Below are 20,865 nucleotides of genomic sequence, written 5' to 3'. Positions count from 1 at the left end.
GCTAGAGTCGATCTTGAAGCAGCATTTGGACACCACGTGTCTGGAACATTCTAATAGCCAAGCCCAAATTTATTAATATGCCAGGATTGCTGGAAGGAATTCCATGAAGAATTAAGAGCAGCACATGCGATCCCTCTAAGGGGAGCTGTCCTTCTAAGTACAGGTTGATATCTGATCTTTGCAGATATGCTGGGGTGAGCATACTTCTAATCTGCTAATGAAAAGTTTCGTTAGTCCAAGCAGCTGATTTTACTGGTTTTTGTTTTTTTTTTTTTTTTGTGGGGGGGGGCATTACTGTAGATTAAAGTCAGGGGCACTCGACCACTGAGTCACCTCCCCAGCCTTATTTTGTATTTTACTTAGAGACAGGGTCTCAGTGAGTTGCTTAGGGCCTCACTTTTGCTGAGGCTGGCTTTGAACTCGTGATCCTCCTGCCTTAGCCTCCCAAGCCGCTGGGAGTGCAGGCATATGCCCCTATACAGATGGCAATTATCAAGAATACAAGGAACAATAAATGTTGGCAAGGATGTGGGGGGAAAGGTACACTCAGACATTGCTGGTGGGACTGCAAATTGGTGCAACCACTCTGGATAGCAGTATGGAGACTCCTCAGAAAACTTGGAATGGAACCACCATTTGACCCAGCTATCCTACTCCTTGGTTTATACCCAAAGGATTTAACATCAGCATACTACAGTGACACAACCACATCAATGTTTATAGCAGCTCAATTCACAGTAGCAAAACTGTGGAACCAACCTAGATGCCCTTCAACAGATGAATGAATAAAGAAAATGTGGTATATATACACAATGGAATATTACTCAGCCTTAAAGAAAAATTAAATTATGGAATTTGCCAGTAAATGGATAGAACTGGAGAACATCATGCTAAGCAAAATAAGCCAATTCCCCAAAACCAAATGTGGAATGTTTTCTCTGATATGCAGATGCTAATTCACAATAACGGGGGTTGATAGCTAGGGAAGACTAGAGGTCCTTTGGATTAGATAGAGGGGAGTGAAGGGAGGGGGATATGAGGGTAGGAGAGATAGTAGAATGAATTGGACACCGCCCATGTGATTCTACATCATGTACAACCAGAAGAATATAAAATTATGCTCCATTTATATATGATGTGTCAAAATGCCTTTTATTGTCAGGTATAACGAATTAAAACTAAATAAATAAATAAATAGAAATTATTTATTTATTTTTTTAAAATGTAAGAACTGAGGCTCACTGTCTTTTAAGCATTATCGTATCTGCATCTCCCCAAGAAGAATGCAATAGATATGAGGCCTTTGCTTATATTTCACTGACTTTGGGACCTGCAGGAGTACCTCATATAGTAAATTGCTCATGGTAGACATTCAGGAAAGATTTCTTCAATAAAGAGTTCATCAGAGGTTTAACCCCTAGTCAGTAGAAATTAGAGCATCATCCAAAGCCATGTGGTGCTTGTCGTCAGCTGTGCTATTCATCTATTTAGTCTCCATCTCCAAATTTTGCAAAAATTATTTATTTGGGAGAGACACACATCTTAATATGCATGCCTTCATATTTGGAGGTACCACTGTGTGTGGGCATATCCATAGTCTGCTTCCATTCTTGTGTCCGAAAAGACCAAATATCAGAACAATAGCTCCTTGTATGACCTGGTAGCATTTCCTAGCATTGGAGCCATGGGTACCCACAGAGCTGCCGACCTTTGACCTCATGAGACAACCATTGTTTGAGCTCAAAGGCCCATCCCTGACGCTCCAGAGAGCGGTCACATTCAGTGTCCACATCATGCACTCCAAAGAGTTGGACTACTCCTAACAAATATCAAATATTCAAGTAGATAGAATTTCTCAGTTGAAGAAAGTGGTCACATCCCTGGTGATTCCTTGTCTCCTCTCTCTACAGCCCCCTGAATTTAGTGACATGGGTATTCTGAATTTATTACTAAATAAATATGTATTGCATGCCAGACCCTGTACAGGGTAAAGGAGACAGGTTTTTAAGAAAATTATCCCTGGCCTGAGTATTCACCCTGGAGAGGAGACAGATGCATATACAGATCATTGTCAAATCATACTTGAATATTTTGTGAGGAGTTAATTAGAGGCATAAAAGGTCCTATGGTCCAATGCATAGACTTTGAGATTAGAAATTCTGAGTTCAAAGCACAGCATGGTAGCCTGATATCCTGGCCCAGTTATTTAACCTCAAACCCAAGCTTTTCTATTTATAAAGCAGGGATAAAAAGGAATGTACTTTGTAGACCTGTCAGAAAGATTAAATGAGATAATCCATGATAAACCCTAATCCTAGGGCCTGGGAAACCATAAGCACTCAATAATTGGTGGCCATTTTTAATATTTAAATAAGCTACCTGTACAGAGGCAGATAGGATGGAGACATAGGAAAAGGAAACCATTTTACATCATCTACCTTGTGCTCAGAGAAGTTAATCAGCTAACCTTTCCAACCTGGGCCTGCAATAAATATTATCAACCACTGATCTTTCCAAATCAAAATGCAATTGTATAGCAGGCATGGTGGCACATGCCTGTAATCCCAGCAGCTCAGGAGGCTGAGGCAGGAACGTCATGAGTTCAAAGCCAGCCTCAGCAACTTAATGAAGCCCTAAGCAACTTGGTGAGACTCTATCTCTAAGTAAAATACAAAATAGGGCTGGGGATGTGGCTCAGTGGTTAAGCACCCCTGGGTTCAACCCCTCAGACCAAAAAAGGAAAAAAGCAATTGTATTCCAGTCCTGTGAAACTTTCACTAAGAGAGAAATTCATCTTAGTAGGTACAGCAAGGGGAAAGAGGTGGGCAGAGAAACGTGCAGTATTGAGAAATAGATTCATTTATCCCTGTGGTCCTACCAAAAGTCCAAGGATTCTCATGCTTCCTCTCCTGATTAATTTGTCTATGATCAGTATCACACTCTATAAGTCATATTGAACATGTGAAATAAATCCCAGGTTAGAAGTCACAGTGGCCCAGAGTTCCAGCAATCTTGAAACAGAAACTGCCCTTTGAATTTCAGAGATCATTTATGGTCATTGGATCAAGATCCAAAAGACTGAGCGTGGCAGTGTGGTGACAGGCTTAGAATGTGGAATCAGGCTACCATTCACTCCCTGTGTGTGACCTGGGGCTCACTACTTAACCTCTCTGAGACTCAGTTTCCTCATCTATAACTATGGGGATAATAATCATGGACATCTTGCAGAATTGTGGAGAGGGTTTCAAAAGACATAAGGTACATGAGTGTCCATGGTCATGGACACTTGAGATAGGTATTTTTGCCTTGAAAGAGTAATCTGAATGAATCTTTGCTGTTTCGTTATTTAAAAAACAAAAAAAAAATCCAGGTCTCTCTGTGGCTAGAAAAGACAAAGAGTGGACCTTTCTATGACTTTTTTCCTCTAAAGGGAAAGGGACAGGAAAGGATAATTAAACCTGGCAGATTCTCATATGAATATGAACCATTGACACAAAGGAGCCAGGAGTGGCTTTCACAGAAGCCAATGACAAGGTAGGGGCAAACGTTTCCCGTCAACTTCATGGCTGTTGTTGGTCCATGTTAACCAGCCTGGGGTGGCATCAGGCATGTGACAATACAGCTGCATAAGCCCATAATTATAAGCTGCATAATTATAAGGGAACCCCATTGGGTTTGATGCCATCTTGCAATTCTTTTTTTTTTTTTTCTTTCCAACTTGCAATTCTTGATAATGGTATCTTTGAAAGTGTGTTCATAAGTAATGTCCAGTGACGATGGAGCATACATTTGAACAGAGGAAAAGGAAAAAAAAACTTTGTATTTCGGTACCTTTAAATGACATTTTTTTTATGCTTTTTGAACAAGGAGCCCTGCATTTTTACTTTGCACTGAGCACCAAAGATGACGTAGTTGTCCTGATTAGACTAGAATGTCTTTTTTTGTCTATTTCTCTGAGCCAGCTTAGTATTTGAAAATCGGATAGATAAGTCAGGGTGAGCCGAGGCTCACAGTAGAAAGACGAAAATATTGCTGCAGACCTGGTGGAAAGGAAAAGTGACTTGGTGTTCAGTTGCAGGGGACTGTCAGGGAAACTTCCAGTGGCTTGAATTCTGTCCAGCTGGCAGGGTCTCAGAAGCCTTGCATTGCCCTGGAGTTTGAGTCACGTTTCATTTACCTGCTTTAGGAACAGAGCATGCTGTGGTGGCAGCAGGGATTTAGACAAAGTGCTTAACAGACCAGGACATCCCTAACCAGGCCAAAGAGAGTATCATGAGGATACAGTGTGGAGTGCCCCTGGGGCACTGGACTTATGTCCTCTTTATGGTATCGTGTTAAGACTTCTCATTCCAGAACCCCTGTGGTTTCTAGTTGCACTTTTTCTCATCCCCAGGACCCAGCATGATGAAGGCGCAAAGAGATCTATAGTCTAATTAATCACAAATAATAAATGAATGGTCACTTTTTCACCAATATTGCTCATCACTTGTAATGCTTATCACTGGTGATTATGAAAATAATACCAGTAAGAACTATATCTTCGGACTTAAGAGATTTGCATTCTTATCCATTGAGTCACAATTCACTGGAATAAAACAGATATTGAGTTTCTCTTTAGTTCTCTCACCTCCATATGGCAACTGTAGTAACTGCATTTACCTTGTGTAGTACGAGTGGCAATGTCCATCTTGCTTTTTTTGCATGGGGTCAGACACTTAAGAGGTGCTTGACAAATGTGTTAGATGACACAAATCCAAGCAACACACCTTATCAATTTGGGAAGAGAAGGTAGCCAAATGTGTTTCCCATCTTGTTCCAAGCCTTTACAACTACCCTGTGAAATGAGCTTATTTTTATAGTTGAGGAACTTGAAGTATAGGGATGTTAATTAACTTGCCTCAAATCCCAAGTTTATTATATAACTAAGCCAAGGTTTGAGCTAAAGATTTCTGGCTCAAAATTGGTCATATGGTCTTGGCTAGAACAGAGATTGCCCTCTCTTAGGGACATGCTGCAGATGCTGATAAACCATAAGTAGGAATTTCTGTCTGTACTTATACTACTCTGCTGCTGTGTTTGAAACCTGTCTCTGTTCAGTCTCATGCCTGCTCCCTGTTGCTGTTGTGACTGTTGTGGTTTCTCATTGGTGCACTTGGATCCCCACTCATCTGACGCTGTTTGATGACTCCTCAGAGACACTCTGTGTCTTCGAGTTCAGTCAATGGAAGCAACTTGGTGGAGTACACCAGTGAGACTAGAAGTTAGGTTTCCACAATTCACAAAAGAAGAGATGCAAGTGACTGACAAGCATAGGGTAAAATATCAAGCACACTAGTAGTCAGAGAAATACCGTGACCACTACAATGACAAAAGAGTCCAGAAGAAAAGGTGAATAATGACACCAGTGCAGGCCAGGAGGAGACCCTTTCAATTAGTACTCTCAAGCCCAGATGGAGGAAGATAATCGCTGCCTTCATGGAAAGGTTTTTGGAAATAGATATCGCAGGTCTTGAAAGTGTCTATGAATGTGCACATTTCCTGCAACATTGTCAGAGTTCTAAATGTTTGCTCATGAATGAAGAGATGTCTTCCATCCGGGGCTCTGTACCCCAAGGAAATAATCGGAGATATAACCAAAAACTAATGTCCAACTCAGTTTCAATGAAAGAACCACAGTTAAATAAACTATAATGCATCCATAGGTGTAATATTATGAAGTCATTTAAATCAGATTTTAATAAATATTTTACAATATTGAAATTGGCTTTATAAGGGGAAATGAAAAAATCCATATACGGTCTAGGTCTACTATTTCCTAATTCTGTAAAAGAATATATATTTTGCATCATTTATTCATCCAACAAATATTTATTACATCTACGTGTCAGACACTGTGCTGAGCTCTGGGTGTTCAAAATGCACAAAACCTACATGGTCCCTGCAGTCATAGAGTTGACAGAGTGTGAGAGGGGAAAAGTGAAAAGGCGCCCAGACAAACCACTCCAGACGCGGGAACTCACACAAGAGATTTTGTTAGGCAGAGGAACAGTGTCTGCCCCGAAGAGAGAGAGAGCACAGCCAGAGAGAGAGCACAGTGGAGGAGCTTCGCTTAAGTAGTTGAATTTCCCGCGCTAAGGACCATCGGGCCAATTGCTGAGCAGTTAAGATTCGCGGGCTACGGATTAACCAATGGCTGCCGAGCACAAGCTGACAGGTGGGCCAATGGCTAGCTAGGATGGCAGACTGACAGCTGGGGTGCTGTCACGCCCCCTTGCTTTCCCCCACAGGCGTGTCCTGCACCCAAGCGCCCAGGAAGGAGCCCCAGGAGGTCGTAGGGTGTGCTGGTCGTAGGCAGCCCAAGCCTGAAGTGAGACCCAGACTGCAGGGTAAACCCAACGCCCACCTGCTGCCTGCCACAGCCAGGTGACACCTGGAGGGTTCACGCCGGCAGAGCACTGCATCGGCAGCTGCGGACCCGCCACCCTGTGTCCGCTGGCCGGGCAGCCCACTGAGCACTACATGAGGATTCTGCTCTTAAACTATCACACAAGTAAATCAACAATTATAGACCTGATGGTGGCTAGAATGTGAAAGTGGAAATTGTTATGGAAAATTATGGCACTGGAAAGAGACAAATGGCACTTACAGATGCAAAAGAGCAAGGTGTATTCTGCACCAGGGCGGGCTCAGTGGAGTCTTCTCCAAAGGCCGAGCCCGGCCCTTTGGTCTCTGTATCTTTTATATAGGACGGACATCCGGGTTTCAAGACTTTCCCCTGCAAGGAGCCTTGATGCCTCCGCCCTTCTCCAAGCAGCCCTGGTTCCAGCCACAGCTACTGTGCAAACATGATTCCAGAAGCAGAAATCAGCAGGTTGCAGCTATTAACAAAGATTAAAAGACACATCTTAGGAAGGAACTGACCCCTCAAAATGAAACAATATGCTAAAGAGTTTAAATCCAGAACCCAGTTTAGATTGAAAGATCAAGGGGACATGCTGTCTAGAAAGGTGGCATTTTGGCTGAGCCCCAGAGAGGTAGCCAAGTGAAGATGTGGGGTGGGGAGACACCTTCCCAACTGAGGGAGCTGAACGTGTCATGGGCCTGAGGTGACAGAATCAGGAGCCCATAAAAATGGAGCAGATGGCTGGGAGATCAAGCAAAAGGCCTGGATTATAAACCGTGTGACTCGGCATGGGAACCCTGGAAGGGTTCAGAGCAAGGGCTCCATGATCTCCAGTTATCACTTCCAGAAAGTCTCGCTAATTCCAGGTACAGAGTGAATGGAGGTGAATTCTCTGTAAGATAAGATAGGAAATGAAGAGGCCACCTAGAGGAGCCCATCAGAGGGTCACGGGAACCAAGCCCTGCTCTCTATCCCATTTCTTGGTAAACCAGACTGAGACTCAGATACCCGCACACGTGAGCAGGGACTGGCAGTTCCACATTCTTATCCTCGAACTTTCAATCTCTTTCAAATTAATGGGATGGAGCACCACTCATTGCATTTGGTGGCAGGGAAAGGGGTACTATTGGGAATTGAACCTAGGGGTGCTCTACCACTAAATCCCCAGCTCTTTTTATTTTTTATTTTAAGACAGTCTCATTAAGTTGCTGAGGCTGGCCTCAAACCTGGGATCCTCCTGCCTCAGCCTCCCCAGTGACTGGAATTACAGGTTGTGTCGCCATACCCAGTCACTCATTCCTTTTTTTTAAACTCATCTCCGAGTACCAGTGGCAACGGGGCTCCCACCTCCGCACCACTTCAGCTAAAGTCTCATTGTCTCATTTTAAAGTCAGATGTTGGCTTCAACCAAATGAAACCTCATCTCAAAATTAAGAACTTTAGCTTCCAAGGACTAGAGATTCAAAAGAGGAAAGAAATTATTAAAAAAAAGATGCCCTGGAATAATTTGTTGCTAGAGCAAATATATGGGGGAAAGTTCTCACCAACTTGATTTCATGCTTATTCCAGGTGATTCCTTACAGTGCTCAGTGAAGAGCCTGGCGACTTTCTAAGCATCTGTCTTTGCCTTGGCCTAAGAAGATAACTAGCACTTGGTGTCATTCTGGCACCAAGAGGATGGGAGAAGGTTGTGACCGGTCGCCTGGGGTGAAACCTGCATTCACTCAACCTGGAGAAGGAAGGAAGAGTCCACACTGATCTCTCTGATTCTTTGTCCACAGCTGGGGCACCCAGGGTGACTTCTCTACAACCCATGCTCTGCCCGCTGTGAAGGTGAAGCTGTTCACAGAGAGCACAGGTGTCCTGGCCTTGGAGGACAAGGAGCTCGGGCGGGTAAGTGCTCCCTATTATAAAAGGTACCCAAGAGAGCTCCTCCGAATGGGTGTCCTGGCTGTGTATCCAATACACAGGTCACCCAGAAGCAGCACTGCCAAGTTCTAAGAGGCCCAGCTTTGGGGTTGAAAATCCTGGGTTCCACTCTACAAAAGCTGTGTAACCTTGGGCAGGTCCCTCAACCTCACTGAACTTCCGGTTCTCTTCCATGAACCTGAATTAATAAGAGTGAGCACTGCAGAAGATACAGAAGGGATTCTCAGCACCATCAGACCCAGACATCCTCTATCGCAAAGATTTGTAATGCCCTTGACTCTCTCACCAAATAGAATTCTTAGGTTCTAACTACATACCCACTTAGCAATGTTAACATCGACACATAGCGTAAAAGGTGGTGAGAAACTAAATAGTAGTAAACAAAAACTCAAAGTGAAATCAGGTGTGGTGGGGCACGCCTATAATCCCAGAGGCTCAGGAGGCTGAGGCAGGAGGATGGCGAGTTCAAAGCCAGCCTCAGCAACTCAGCAAGGCCCTACGCAACTCAGTGAGACCCTGTCTCTAAATAAAATACAAAATAGGGCTGGGGATGTGGCTCAGTGGTTAAGTGTCCCTGGGTTCAATCCCCAGTACAAAAAAAAAAAAAAAAATTCAAAATAAAAATACTCCAAGTCCTCAAGAAGCTTGACTCCACCTGGAGAGCCACTGTGAAGGTGACAGCTACAAAGTCCACTGTGTGGAGGAGTGGCTGAGTGCCAGTAAACTGATTGACTGAACTGGTAAGCAACTCCAGGCAAAATTTCCTTGATTTCCCTGGAAATGAGCCACACATACTTTGATTTTAAGTTTCAGAGTTAGGATGTAGACTGAGTTTGTTGTAAGCAGGTTTTTCCATCTCCATTAATATCTGATGGGAATATTCAAAAGTCAGGTGGGACACAGGACAGCTCCTCACCTGGGAGGAACATTGCACTCCTTCTTGGATGTTGAACATCCCTAACCCCGCCCATTCAATGCCAGCTCCATTTTGTCAACCAAAATGTCCTCATCGTTTCTGTAACGTCCCCAAGGGGTTGGTACCAACCCCCTTGGGAACCACTGAGACCACAGAGACATTTCTCTTCGTGTCTCAGCTTTTGGTCGGCACCAAGCAGCCAATAATACTTCCAGATGTTGGATTCGTCACTGACTGGCTTAATTTGCTTCCATCACCCCAAACTGCTTATATACAATTTCTGCTCTTTAAAAGGGCCTAAAAATATTTGCGTGGCCCATCTTCACCCACCTCATCAGCCTCACCTGTTGCCATGATTCCTTCATCCAACAAGCTCCCACATCCTGGGCCAAATTCCAGTTGCTCGGATGAACCAGATTCTTTTCCTGCCCAGGGGACTTGCTCTCTGCCTAGAGCTTCCTCCCCACCTTCCAAGTCTTCCAAAGGCATAAATGTCTTCCCTGAGTAAGTGCAAGTCTTGGGGGAACAGTCTCCTGACCGCCACCTGCACCATGCCACCCCTCTGCTCATATCCTCCACTGGTGAGACAGAGAAGAGGAACTGGCAGAAATCTTGGCTTCTGTCTTCCTCACCAGATTCCAAAACCTCCATGGTGGTGGTTGTTAATGCTGTTGTTGTTTTGGTCTGTATTATAGACAGGTGCCTTCTCCTTGTGTGTGTGGGAGATGGGACACATCTTCTTCTTATAAGGCTACCAATCCTATCAGCTTGTGGCCTCACTTAGTTTTTTTGTTTGTTTGTTTCTGGGTTTTGTTTGTTTGTTTGTTTGTTTGTTTTGGTACCAGGGATTGAACCCAGAGGTGCTCAACCACTGAGCCACATCCCTAAACCTTTTCTTTTTATATTTTATTTGAAGACAGTGTCTCACTGAATTGCTTAGGGCCTCACTAAGTTGCAGAGGCTGGCTTTGAACTTGGGATCCTCCCGCCTCAGCTTCCCGAGCCACGGGGATTACAACTGTGCACCTCTGTGCCTGGCCTCATTTGGCTTTCATTACCTCCTGAGGCCCTCTCTCCAGATACAGTCATGTTGGCGGTTATGTAGCTTCAACATGTGGAATTTGGCAAGAAACCATTTAGAGTTCATTCATGTCATTTAGAGTTCGTTTGCATGATCCCTCCTAGAGGCATGTGCTCTGTGCCTCTGGTCCACCATCTAGAGAAACGTGGGACACGCCCCAGACACCTGGTGCACACACCCAGCAGGGAGACCTCACTTCCTGCACTTTCCTTTTTCCTTTTTCCTGCGTTTGTGCTTTTTCTTCCTTTCATCTAGAGCTTTGTCCTGGAATCATATTTCTAAAACATGGACCACAGATGGAGGACATAGAAACATTTAAAAAGGCTGAGAGCAAAAACAGTGTTCCTCCCCAGAAACGGGGGGACTGAAAGAAAAGTCTTCTCTGTTTTCTTACAGAAGTGACCGGTAGTCATTTCTGTCCCTAGGGAAGGTCTGATACACAGAGGGGGAGAAGGCAGGCTGTCTTTGTCATTTTCTTTCTTCATGAAGGCAGATGTCAGAAATCACGAGTCTCAGGACCCAGCACATCAGTGTTAGCAGAGACACACGTAACTGACCAGCCCAGGAATGGGCTCCCTGGATCCCCAGATGGGCTACGCAGAACCCAGGATGCCCAGGAAATTGTCTACAAACGTAGCAGGGGTGGTATTAGAGGCATTTCCCTGCTTCTCCCTGATTTCCACTCAGGAGAGTTTAAACCCATGAGTTCTTCAAATTCTTTGTTGTGTAGACCAGAGAACTGACTCCGGTGGAAGACCAGAAACTACCCCAGAGCCCACAGGTCAGTAGGGGACTGTGCGTCCTCCACTTAACGTAGGCCAGCCTCCTGACCTGAGGTCATGATGCTCAGCCCCTCAGGGATCCTTCACAAGTGTGCCCCCTGAGGCAGGGAGTCCTTCCCTGTCTCATGGTACAGAGAAGCACGCTGAGTCCCGGGGGCGGTAAATAACTGACCAGGAATGGAGGCAGCTCAGCTCCAGGGGTACCTTGAGTCATCACTGCTCTGCAGTGATGAAAACCCTAGGCTCTGTGGTGGCAGAGGCCAAGAGCTTGCCCCAGTCCACACGGCCACCGGTTTCTAGATGATTTGACACTAGCTTTACACCTAAGAAACTGCCACCACCTGCAGAGGGGCTGGCCTGCCGGCCTTCTGCTGCCCCCTCTGCTGCCAGCACCTTCACGGGTTGACCAAATTCCAGTCGATCAGATGAACTAAATTCTTTTCCTCCCCAGGGGACTTGCTCTCTGCCTGTAAAACTCTTCCCCACCTCCCAGGGCTTCCAAAGGCATAAGTACCCTCTATGTAAATGCCAATCCCAACCACCATCAAACTTCTGCAGCATAGCGGCCCTCTGCTCACATCCACCATCGAACTGATCGCCAGTGAGACAGGGAGGGAGAGCTGACCGCCATCTTGGTTTCTGTCTTCCCCACTGGACTGATAAATCTCCATGGGGACAGAGCAGTGCTGCCTTTTGTTAAGTGAAGCTGTTCTGGGGACCCTATAGGAGCGTGTTTCTGTGTGCTGATTCTGTCAAGCATAGCAGAGCCACATTCCAAACCCTAGTGATCCATTCTGCCACTTTTAGTTTGTCACATGTATAGTATGTTTCTTCTTTGCTATTTCAATTAAAAAAAATAATTCATGCAGATGGTTAAAAAATAATACAAATGGATATTTAGTGGAAACTAATGATCCCTGTTTTAGTCAGCTTTTTTGCTGCTGTGACTGAAGGACCTGACCAGAACAATTTTAGAGGAAGGAAAGTTTATTTGGGGGCTCACGGTTTCATGGGTCTCAGTCCATAGACAGCAAGCTCCATTCCTCGGTGCTCAAGGTGAGGCAGAACATCATGGTGGAAGAGTGTGGTGGAGGGAAGCAACTCACATGGTGATCAGGAAGCAGAGAGAGACTCCACTCTCCAGATACAAATATATACCCAAAGCCATGCCCCAAGCCACGCCCCCAATGCCCACCTCCTCCAGCCACGCCCACCTGCCTTCAGTCACAATTCAGTTAATCCCATCAGGGATTCATTCTCTGATTGGGTTAAGGCTCTCACAACCCAATCATTTCTCCTCTGAACCTTCTTGTCTTATCTCACACGTGAGCTTTCGGGGGACACCTCACATCCAAACCATAACAATCCCTTTCACCTTGACCTGATATCACAATGAAAATCTTTTTTTGCAATGAAAAGGAAAATCTTTTTTTTGCAATTTATGGCCAATCCTTCCCAAAATATTCTATACACACACAACCATAGTGTGTGTGTGTGTGTGTGTGTGTGTGTGTGTGCAACCCTCTTTAAAACAAAAAACAAAGCACAATTAGAAGTTACTTTATAAATACTACTCTATGCATTGGTTGAAACATCAGCATATTTGGAAATTAGTCCATTGCAACCTGTACTGGCCCAGTTCCTTTTTTACATGACTACATAGTATTCCATTGTGCAGATATATTTTATTCAACACATCTTCTGTTGAAAATATTTTAGATTATTTCATCTTTGGCTGTATAAACAATACTTTGGTATATAACCTCATTTATTTCTTTGCATATGCCTATAGGATAAATTTCAAAAAAAAATTCTGCTGACCAAAATTTGAACTTTGACAGTTATTAGCAAACTGTCCATATGCCATTTTATACCTCCACAACAGATATAAGAGAGTGCCTGTTTCCCCACCCCCACACCAACACTGCAATGTTATCAAACTTTTTTCCCACGAAGATGATTACAGGCCTGCTGTGCCTAATCGTTAGTGCTGCGTGCAGTATAAACAGGGATAAAAGCAAGCAAAGATCATTAACCGGGCTGGGGAGATAGCTCAGTCGGTAGAGTGCTTGCCTTGCAAGCACAAGGCCCTGGGTTCGATCCCCAGCACCCCCCCCCAAAAAAAAAAAAAAAAAAGATCATTAACCTCTCCAAGCTGACAGGGCACAGGCATAAAAGCCAGAAATTTCCGTGCAATGTGGTAAGTGTTCAGCTGGAGAAAGGACACCTGGGGAGAAGCACCCAACAAGAGGACAGAAGCCAGTCTGTGGAGCAGGGATGCCTTCCCTGGGGGTTGGGGTGTTAACAGGTAGGGAGAGAGATCCAGGCTCAGCCAGGTGAAGGCCAGGATAAAGCAGTCCCCAGCAGATCCCACCACATGCCCAGGTAAGGAGGAGAAGCTGCGGCTGCCGAGAGTGCAGCCTCCTGCAGGGGGCTGTGGTTGCCATATCAGCGTCCCCACATCAAAGCACAGCGCACATGGGTCTTGGCTGAGATGACAGTTTTTGATTAGCAGCCTGGAATGTGCAGATGAGGTGTCTGATCTGCCCAGGGCTCACCCAGGAGGACCCTCATCACTCAACAGGGCTGACACTTCCAGAGGAGCGGTCAGCCCATCCAGGCGCATGGGAGGGTGGGGACCCAGATGCAAGAGAACCACGGTGACCTCATCTCTCCACCCACTCTGCAGAAGAGGTTTCCCCCCCGAGAGTGACCACAGGGAGGGGAAGGAGGTCTTTGTGGAGCGACCGGAAATGAGCTGCAGCCATTTGCATCGTGAATGGACGCCACATTGCCAGTGGGACACGCGCCCAGAATCCACATGGTGGGAGGCTTGTTAATGAGCTCCGGGTTCCCAGAGCGCTGCTCCTGTCTTGACTTTGCCAAGCGGGCAGGAGCAGAAGCAAACCGAGGACCTTCCCTGCTGCCTGGCTCAGTGTCTCCCCGCAAGCCTTCCCTGCTGCTCCGTACAACCCAACCTGTCCATTCCTGGGCCAGACTAGCTCAGCACAGAGGGCCGGCTTCACTGGGACCAGCAGCTCCCTCCTCCCGTCTCCAAAAGATTCAGTCCTCCAGACCAGAATGCAATCTAGGGTGACAGGTACGCATTCTTGAGGAAAGGGAGAAGTCTTCCCGACCCAGGGACACCCCGACTTCCTCTTTTACTTCCACCATTTGCCCTATTGGCACTTGGGGGGTTGATAAGTACCAGTTATGCAAATCTATACACTTATAACAGTACATCCCCAAATTAACTCTCACAGAATGATCCAAAGGCCTAAAAAGATTACAGAGGGTAGAGGGTTCCGATTTGAAGATTAACACTAGTAATGCAAGTTTGGAAAAAAAAAAAAGATGCTGGAGTTACCATCCAGATTCAGGATGTGACTAGGCAGGATGAGGTGTCAGTCAGGATGGTAGGACAGTATTTAGAAGACTCCTGGAACTATCTGGATTTACTATATCGGATTTACACCCAATGTCATCAACAATGCATCTTGCCCTAAATATATGATACCTTAAAATATAGCACATCATAAATTTACCCTATTGATGTGCTATATTTTAAGGTATCATATATTTAGGGCAAGAATAAAAAAAAAAAGAATTCAAAAAAAAAAAAAAAAACAAAACAAACAAACAAAAAAAAAATGACACTACAGGGATTGTGATTAGCAAAATCCAGACTGGGAAACTATGGGATGTAAAATCTAGTAAAAGAAAAAGATGTACAGGGAAATTCTATAAAGAAAAGAATCATATTTACCAGCCACAGTGTGTCAATCTTATTTGAATCTCAAATCAAATAAATGATAGCATTCTTGGTTAAAAAAAAAATATATATATATATAGCACATCATAGTACATGGGCACAATGACCAGCAATGATCACTCAGTACCCATGGGGACTGGTTCCAGAACCCCCTGCAGATGCCAAAATCTTCAGATGCTCAGGTCCCTTATATAAAATGATGTGCTGCTTCCATATCACCTAGCTTTCATCTACTTTAAATCATCTATTACTTATATTACCTAATAGGCTGTAAATGCTGTTGTTCTATAATGTTTAGGGGAAGAATGATCAGAAAAGGTCTGTACAAGTTCTGTAAACATTTATTGCCCAAACAATTTCAATCTTTATTTGATTGAATCCATCAAAGTGGAACCTATGGATACAGAGAGCTCAGTGCACTAGAAAATAGGGAATTTTTTTCTTGATCTCTATCCCATCATTTTAAAATTTCTAGTTGTGTCTATCTTTGATATACATAATAAGGTAGTATGTGAATACAAAATAAGCAAATATAATATTACGTGTCGGCACCTGGGTATTGAGCTCATTGCTCACAAAATATTTTCCTGAAGTAGAACTTGATCAAAAATCTTTGGCAGCCACTGATCTGGAAATCCAGGCCTTCTTCTGTTTCAACCACATCATAAAACACTGGGAAGACTGGAATTTTGTGTTTTGCAAGAAGATATCAATTTTCTTTCAGTGTAGAGAGGGAAGTTAATGGGAAAAAGGGTCAGGCCTGGAAGGGTGGAAATACCAGCACAAAGGAAGCATGTTAAAGTGTTTCTGCCACAGTCCCCAGGTCTTCTCAAAGCTTTTATTCAGGCCATTAGGAAGGCCATACACATCTCCCCTCCAAGTATGGGCCACTCTGGCATGACTGGAGGAGCTGATGCAGGATCAGGAAGGCCAAGAAGCGTCCACTGCTGAGCCTTCGAGTCTCTTCCCACCCTCTCCACAGGGGCAAAGGAGCCCAGGAAAGGAAGCTGCTTTCCCTGCTCCTGGAGAAGATAATCTGCTTTGAAAACAGCCAAAGCCACCTGCTGGGTGTGCCACCCAGCTTCTGTTGTGCCCTTGTTTCCTTAGCGCAGATCTTCCAACTACTCCACTCCTCCCCGACAGCAGGTTCTGCAGACTCGGCAAACTCAATGCACAACGAGAAAGGGGATTGCCTGACTTGTCCACTTCTCCATCACCTCCAGCCTTAGACAATGACAACTGAGGAAGGAGACCCGGACCTAAGAGCCATCTCTTGCACACCTCTTGAAATCATTTTCCCAGAGCTGATCCCTCTTCAAGCTACCTGTGCCTCCTTCCCTGCCAAGGCAAAGCTAGCTGCTGTGTGATAAGATTGCCAGTCCAGCTGCCTTGGACTGATTTGTGACCCTAAGAACATCCTTCTCTACATTCTATATCTTCTTTTTTTTTTTTTTTGGCTACCAGGAATTGAACCCAGGAGTGCTTAACCACTGAGCCACATCCCCAGTCCTGTTTTCTGTTTTATTTAGAGACAGGCTCTCACTGAGCTGCTTAGGGTCTCGCTATTGCTGAGGCTGACTTTGAACTCATGATCCTCCTGCCCCAGCCTCCTGAGCCTCTGGGATTACAGGTGTGTACTACTGCACCTGGCTTCCTTCTCTCCATCTTAACATTTTTTATCTTTCCATTTTCCTCTGCAGGTTTTGAGGAATTTCTCTTCTTGCAATAGTAAAAGGCATCCTAAAGAATAGGGGGAAGAGGGCTGGGGTCATGGCTCATTGGTAGAGCGCTTGCCTACCCCATGTGAGGCACTGGGTTCGATCCACAGCACCACATAAAAATGAATAAGTAAAATAAAGGTATTATGTCCTTGTACAACTAAAAATATATGTATAGAAAAAGAATAGAGGGAATAAAGGAGTGGACTAGAAGGGGTCTCTAGCATGTGAGGGGGTATCTTCCTTTAATACATCTCTATTATTGGGTGATGATAAAAATACTGTTCTCTGATCTCGGTTTCCTTTGTATTTTTCAACTTTGGGGAAAAGGCAAAAAAAAGTCACAAAAATCATGATCCTTACTTTTTTTTTTTTTTTTTAACAAACCTAGCCAGTAAAGAGAGCAGGGAGCAAGAGACATGGCCCCAGACATGGCCGCATGGAGTGAGCCAGCCACAGTGAATAGATGATACCTTGGCCATGGGACCTGGACAAATCACTACACATCTCAGCCTCAAACTCTCTAGTCCAAAAACCATGCCCAGGGCGATGCTCCTGTTGTCTGACTAACAGTCTGTTGTTTGTCCCTTTGTTCCCCCTACAGGTTATTCTCCATCCCACCCCCAACAGCCCCAAACAGTCCGAGTGGCACAAAATGACGGTCTCCAAAAACTGCCCCGATCAAGATCTTAAAATCAAACTTGCTGTCCGGATGGATAAGCCCCAAAACATGAAGCACTCTGGGTAAGTGTCTCGTCCCCGCGTGGTCACGTGGGACCCGTGTCCACTCATTTCCCAAGACAGAAGGAAAACGAGGGTCAGGCCTGTAGCTCAGCAGTAGAGCAGGTGTGGAGCCCTGGAGGGTTCAGTCCCCAGCACTGCAAAAAAATAAAATTAATCAATCGAAAATGAGACCAATCTTTACAGAATCACGTGGAAGGAAGTTGGAAAGATTCGTGAGAGGTTATTAAAATATTTGACTGTGAAGCCAGGCAAGGTGGTGCATGCCTGTAATCCCAGCAAGCAGCTTGGGAGGCTGAGGCAGGAAGATCTTGAGTTCAAAGCCAGCCTCAGCAACATAGCGAGGCCCTGAGCAACTCAGTGAGACCCTGTCTCAAACTTAAATAAAATAAAATAAGGACTGGGGATGTGGCTCAGTGGTTAAGTGCTCCTGAGTTGAACCAAAAACAAATTTTTTGACTGTGAAAGTTACTATGAGCATCCTCAGTTCTGATGACTACCGAATTTGCTTTTGCACCATCAATAGAGAACAATTTCCTTCTCTTTCTCTAAGAGGACTTTCTCTAAGAACCATGCTAGGTGTTCTGGTGTGGGGAGTCTTAATGGGTCCATGCACCTTGTCAGAGGCCTTGAGTTCATCCAGACTATAAATCAGCTGGGAGCAGCTGCCATAGCCATCTGCAGGAGATCAGTTCACACTGGAACTTTCTGAGGGTGTGCTGCAGCATAGAAATGAATGAGCAAAAAAAAAAAAAGAAAGAAAGAAAAAAGAAAATTTGTGATTATCTTCATTATCTTAGAGGTTGAAAAACTAAGTAATTTTAAGGAGGGCAAAAAGAATAGGTAAAGTGTGGTTTTATTTTACAGATGAAACCACCAGTTTGTGTAGGAAGTGTTTCTCGATGACTGGGCCTATGTTGAGACTTGGCCTATTAAACTCAATTAGGAGCAGTTGTGCTGTGTAATGCTGATCTAGGGAACGGACATCAAGTGCTCTACAGGTGCCATTTGCCAATTAGCTATCATTTTGCTTAGCCCTTCCGGTCACCAGAAATGTCCTCTTAATTCTTTTCTTTTCTTTTTTTTTTTTTTTTTTTTTTTTTTTTTTGGTGAATTTGTTTAGATTAGGGCTTGAAGTGGTAACCCCACCATGAAAACTGAGGATTAACTGTACATAGTAGAGGTTTAGGGAATTCAGACACCTGATATCAAGGCCTAACCATGGATTAAAGCAAGTTTAAATAGAAGCTCATGAGATGTGTGGGAGACTGTGACCAGAACAGGAAGAGAATATCCCAGTGTAGGAGGGCATCACTGCAGAACACAGAGAGGAGAAAGCAGGGCTCTACCCATGGGGTCCCCAAGTCCTTGGGAGCCAATTAAGGCACAAGAGGCCAGGGAAAGAGAGATGCCTGCCAATCAGGGCATAGAAGGATTCAGGCAGAGAAGACTCCAGAGAGAGCAGAGCCACGTGTAAGCTGGAGACCTGGTATAGAACAGAACCCAGGCTTCAGTTTGGCCTTGGAGAATTTGCACTGACCTTCCTTGAGACCAAATCATTCCTAGAACCTGAGATGGGATTATGTCAGAGAAGACTGCGGGGGAGTGAACCAGGCCGTAAGTGCACAGTTGGTCCTTCGTGAGGAAGTTCAACCAGCTTTTCCTCCACTGAATTGGCATCTCAGGACACTTTCTTGAGGTCAGCTCTTCTTCTCCCCTGTCACTCTCCTGGCATATACACCAGAAACATTAATGACATTTCTCCTTAGTACTGCTTCCCTCTCAATAGTAAATATCCTAGTTTCAAGACAAAGGATTTGAGTATTCTGTTAGCTTCCTATAGTACCCATTTCCTGCATCTTTAGCAAAACACTGGTTCATAAAGATTCTCTTATGGTTTAGATATGAGGTGTCCCCCAAAAACTCATGTGTGAAATAATGCAAGAATGTTTAGAGGCAAGATGATTAGATTATGAGAGATGTAACCCAATCATTGGATGAATCCCCTCACAGGTATTAACTAGGTGGTAACTGAAGTCAGGTAGGGAGTGGCTGGATGAAGTGGGTCATTGGGGTATATATTTTGTCCCTGGTGAGTAAATCAGCCTCTCTCTCTCTCTCTCTCTCTCTCTCTCTTTCTCTCCTCTCTTCTCTCTTCTCTCTTCCCTGCCCCTTCCTGGTGATCATGTCCTGAATGTTCTGAGCTGCTTTCCTCCACCATACCCTTCCACTCTGATGTTCTGCCTCACTTAGTCCCAGAGATGTGGAGTTGGCCATCCGTGAGACCCAAATAAACTTCCTCTCCTCTACTTGTTCATCTTAAGTCTTTTGGTTAAAGCGACGAAAACACTAACCAAAACAGACTTTGTAAATATTTTCTAAAGGAACCAGAGCATGAGTGAGCAGGATGGAGTGGGGAAGAGAAAAATAAGGAGGAAATGGCAGATGGAAGAGAGAATGGTAGAAAAGAGAATAAGAACATGGATGAGTAGTATATCCATCCTCCAAACTGAATCAGGACCTCAACCCACAGGCCCCTTGAAACTCTGTACTAAATTTCACACTCATTCTCCACAGTGACCCTTGTCATGAGTACTATTGTCCCCCTTGGACAAATCCCACTTCCACATTCTCTTTCTTCACTACGTTGAAAACCGAACTAATCGATCTGGACTTAGAAATTCTTCTGTTGATTCATTTGTAAAAATTATTAGCATCATTCAGGCTACCTTGACATTATAAGCCACTGAAAAAATACGCAGCTGACTTCTGACCGGTGCCAGAACTATTTGGTCTGACGAGACCACCATTTTAAAATGACTCCCACTGAGAAATATACCAAGAGAACCCAAAAGAGCTCTAAAGAGTGAGCAGTGAGGGGCTGGGGAGATAGCTCAATTGGTAGAGTGCTTGCCATGCAAGCACAAGGCCGCAGGTTCTATCCCCAGCACCAAAAAAAAAAAAAAAAGAGTGAGCAGTGAGTTCCTTAAAAACACGTTCAGACCCAAGGTGGCCTAAATCAGCGGTGAGCAGCCTGAGCTGCGCAAGGAAGGAATGATTCAGGGAAAATAAAAATGTGCAAGGCCAATTTTTTTTTATGTTTAAAATAGTTTTATTGAGTCCTATTATGTGGGGAAGGATGACAAAAATATCAGAGCAACATCACAGCTTAGAAAATGAGAGGTGGGGGAATTTTTAAGAAGCATGGCTACTTTTATATATATAAATTGTATCCTCTTTAACACATAAGGTGAAAATCGGAATTCCTGGGAATTGCTCCCTGATGAAGTGAAACAGATCCTTGAATGAACCATGGAACCATCCAGAATAACTTTATTAAATAGAAAAATGCCAATGGGAAAAATCAACACTGCTTTTTTTTTTTTTTTTTTTTTTTTTTGTCTTAGAACATTGGTATCCGGGCACATTTGAGAATTAACAACTCCAGAATGGCTTTCTAATTTTTCATCTTTTACCTCCAGATGGTGCTTTCCAGTTCCAGAAGTGTCTTCACAGCCATTTTC

At 44.4% G+C, this 20,865-nt stretch overlaps 1 protein-coding gene across 18 annotated transcripts in view; it reads left to right on the top strand.

Annotated features, from left to right (window-relative positions):
• The window catches only part of Cadps (calcium dependent secretion activator), a 488,152-nt gene that overhangs the window by 273,189 nt on the left and 194,098 nt on the right, over positions 1-20,865 (top strand). For all 18 annotated transcript variants that reach the window (XM_047531270.1, XM_047531267.1, XM_047531269.1 and 15 more), the window contains exons 7-8: positions 8,185-8,296; positions 17,205-17,344. In XM_047531270.1, coding sequence (XP_047387226.1) covers positions 8,185-8,296; positions 17,205-17,344 — 252 coding nt within the window. The remainder of the gene's footprint in view (positions 1-8,184; positions 8,297-17,204; positions 17,345-20,865) is intronic.

Source organism: Sciurus carolinensis, chromosome 17, assembly GCF_902686445.1.
Source record: "Sciurus carolinensis chromosome 17, mSciCar1.2, whole genome shotgun sequence".
NCBI classification, from domain to species: domain Eukaryota; kingdom Metazoa; phylum Chordata; class Mammalia; order Rodentia; family Sciuridae; genus Sciurus; species Sciurus carolinensis.
Note: the sequence above shows the minus strand (reverse complement) of the source record. Positions and strands in the feature narration are given on the sequence as shown.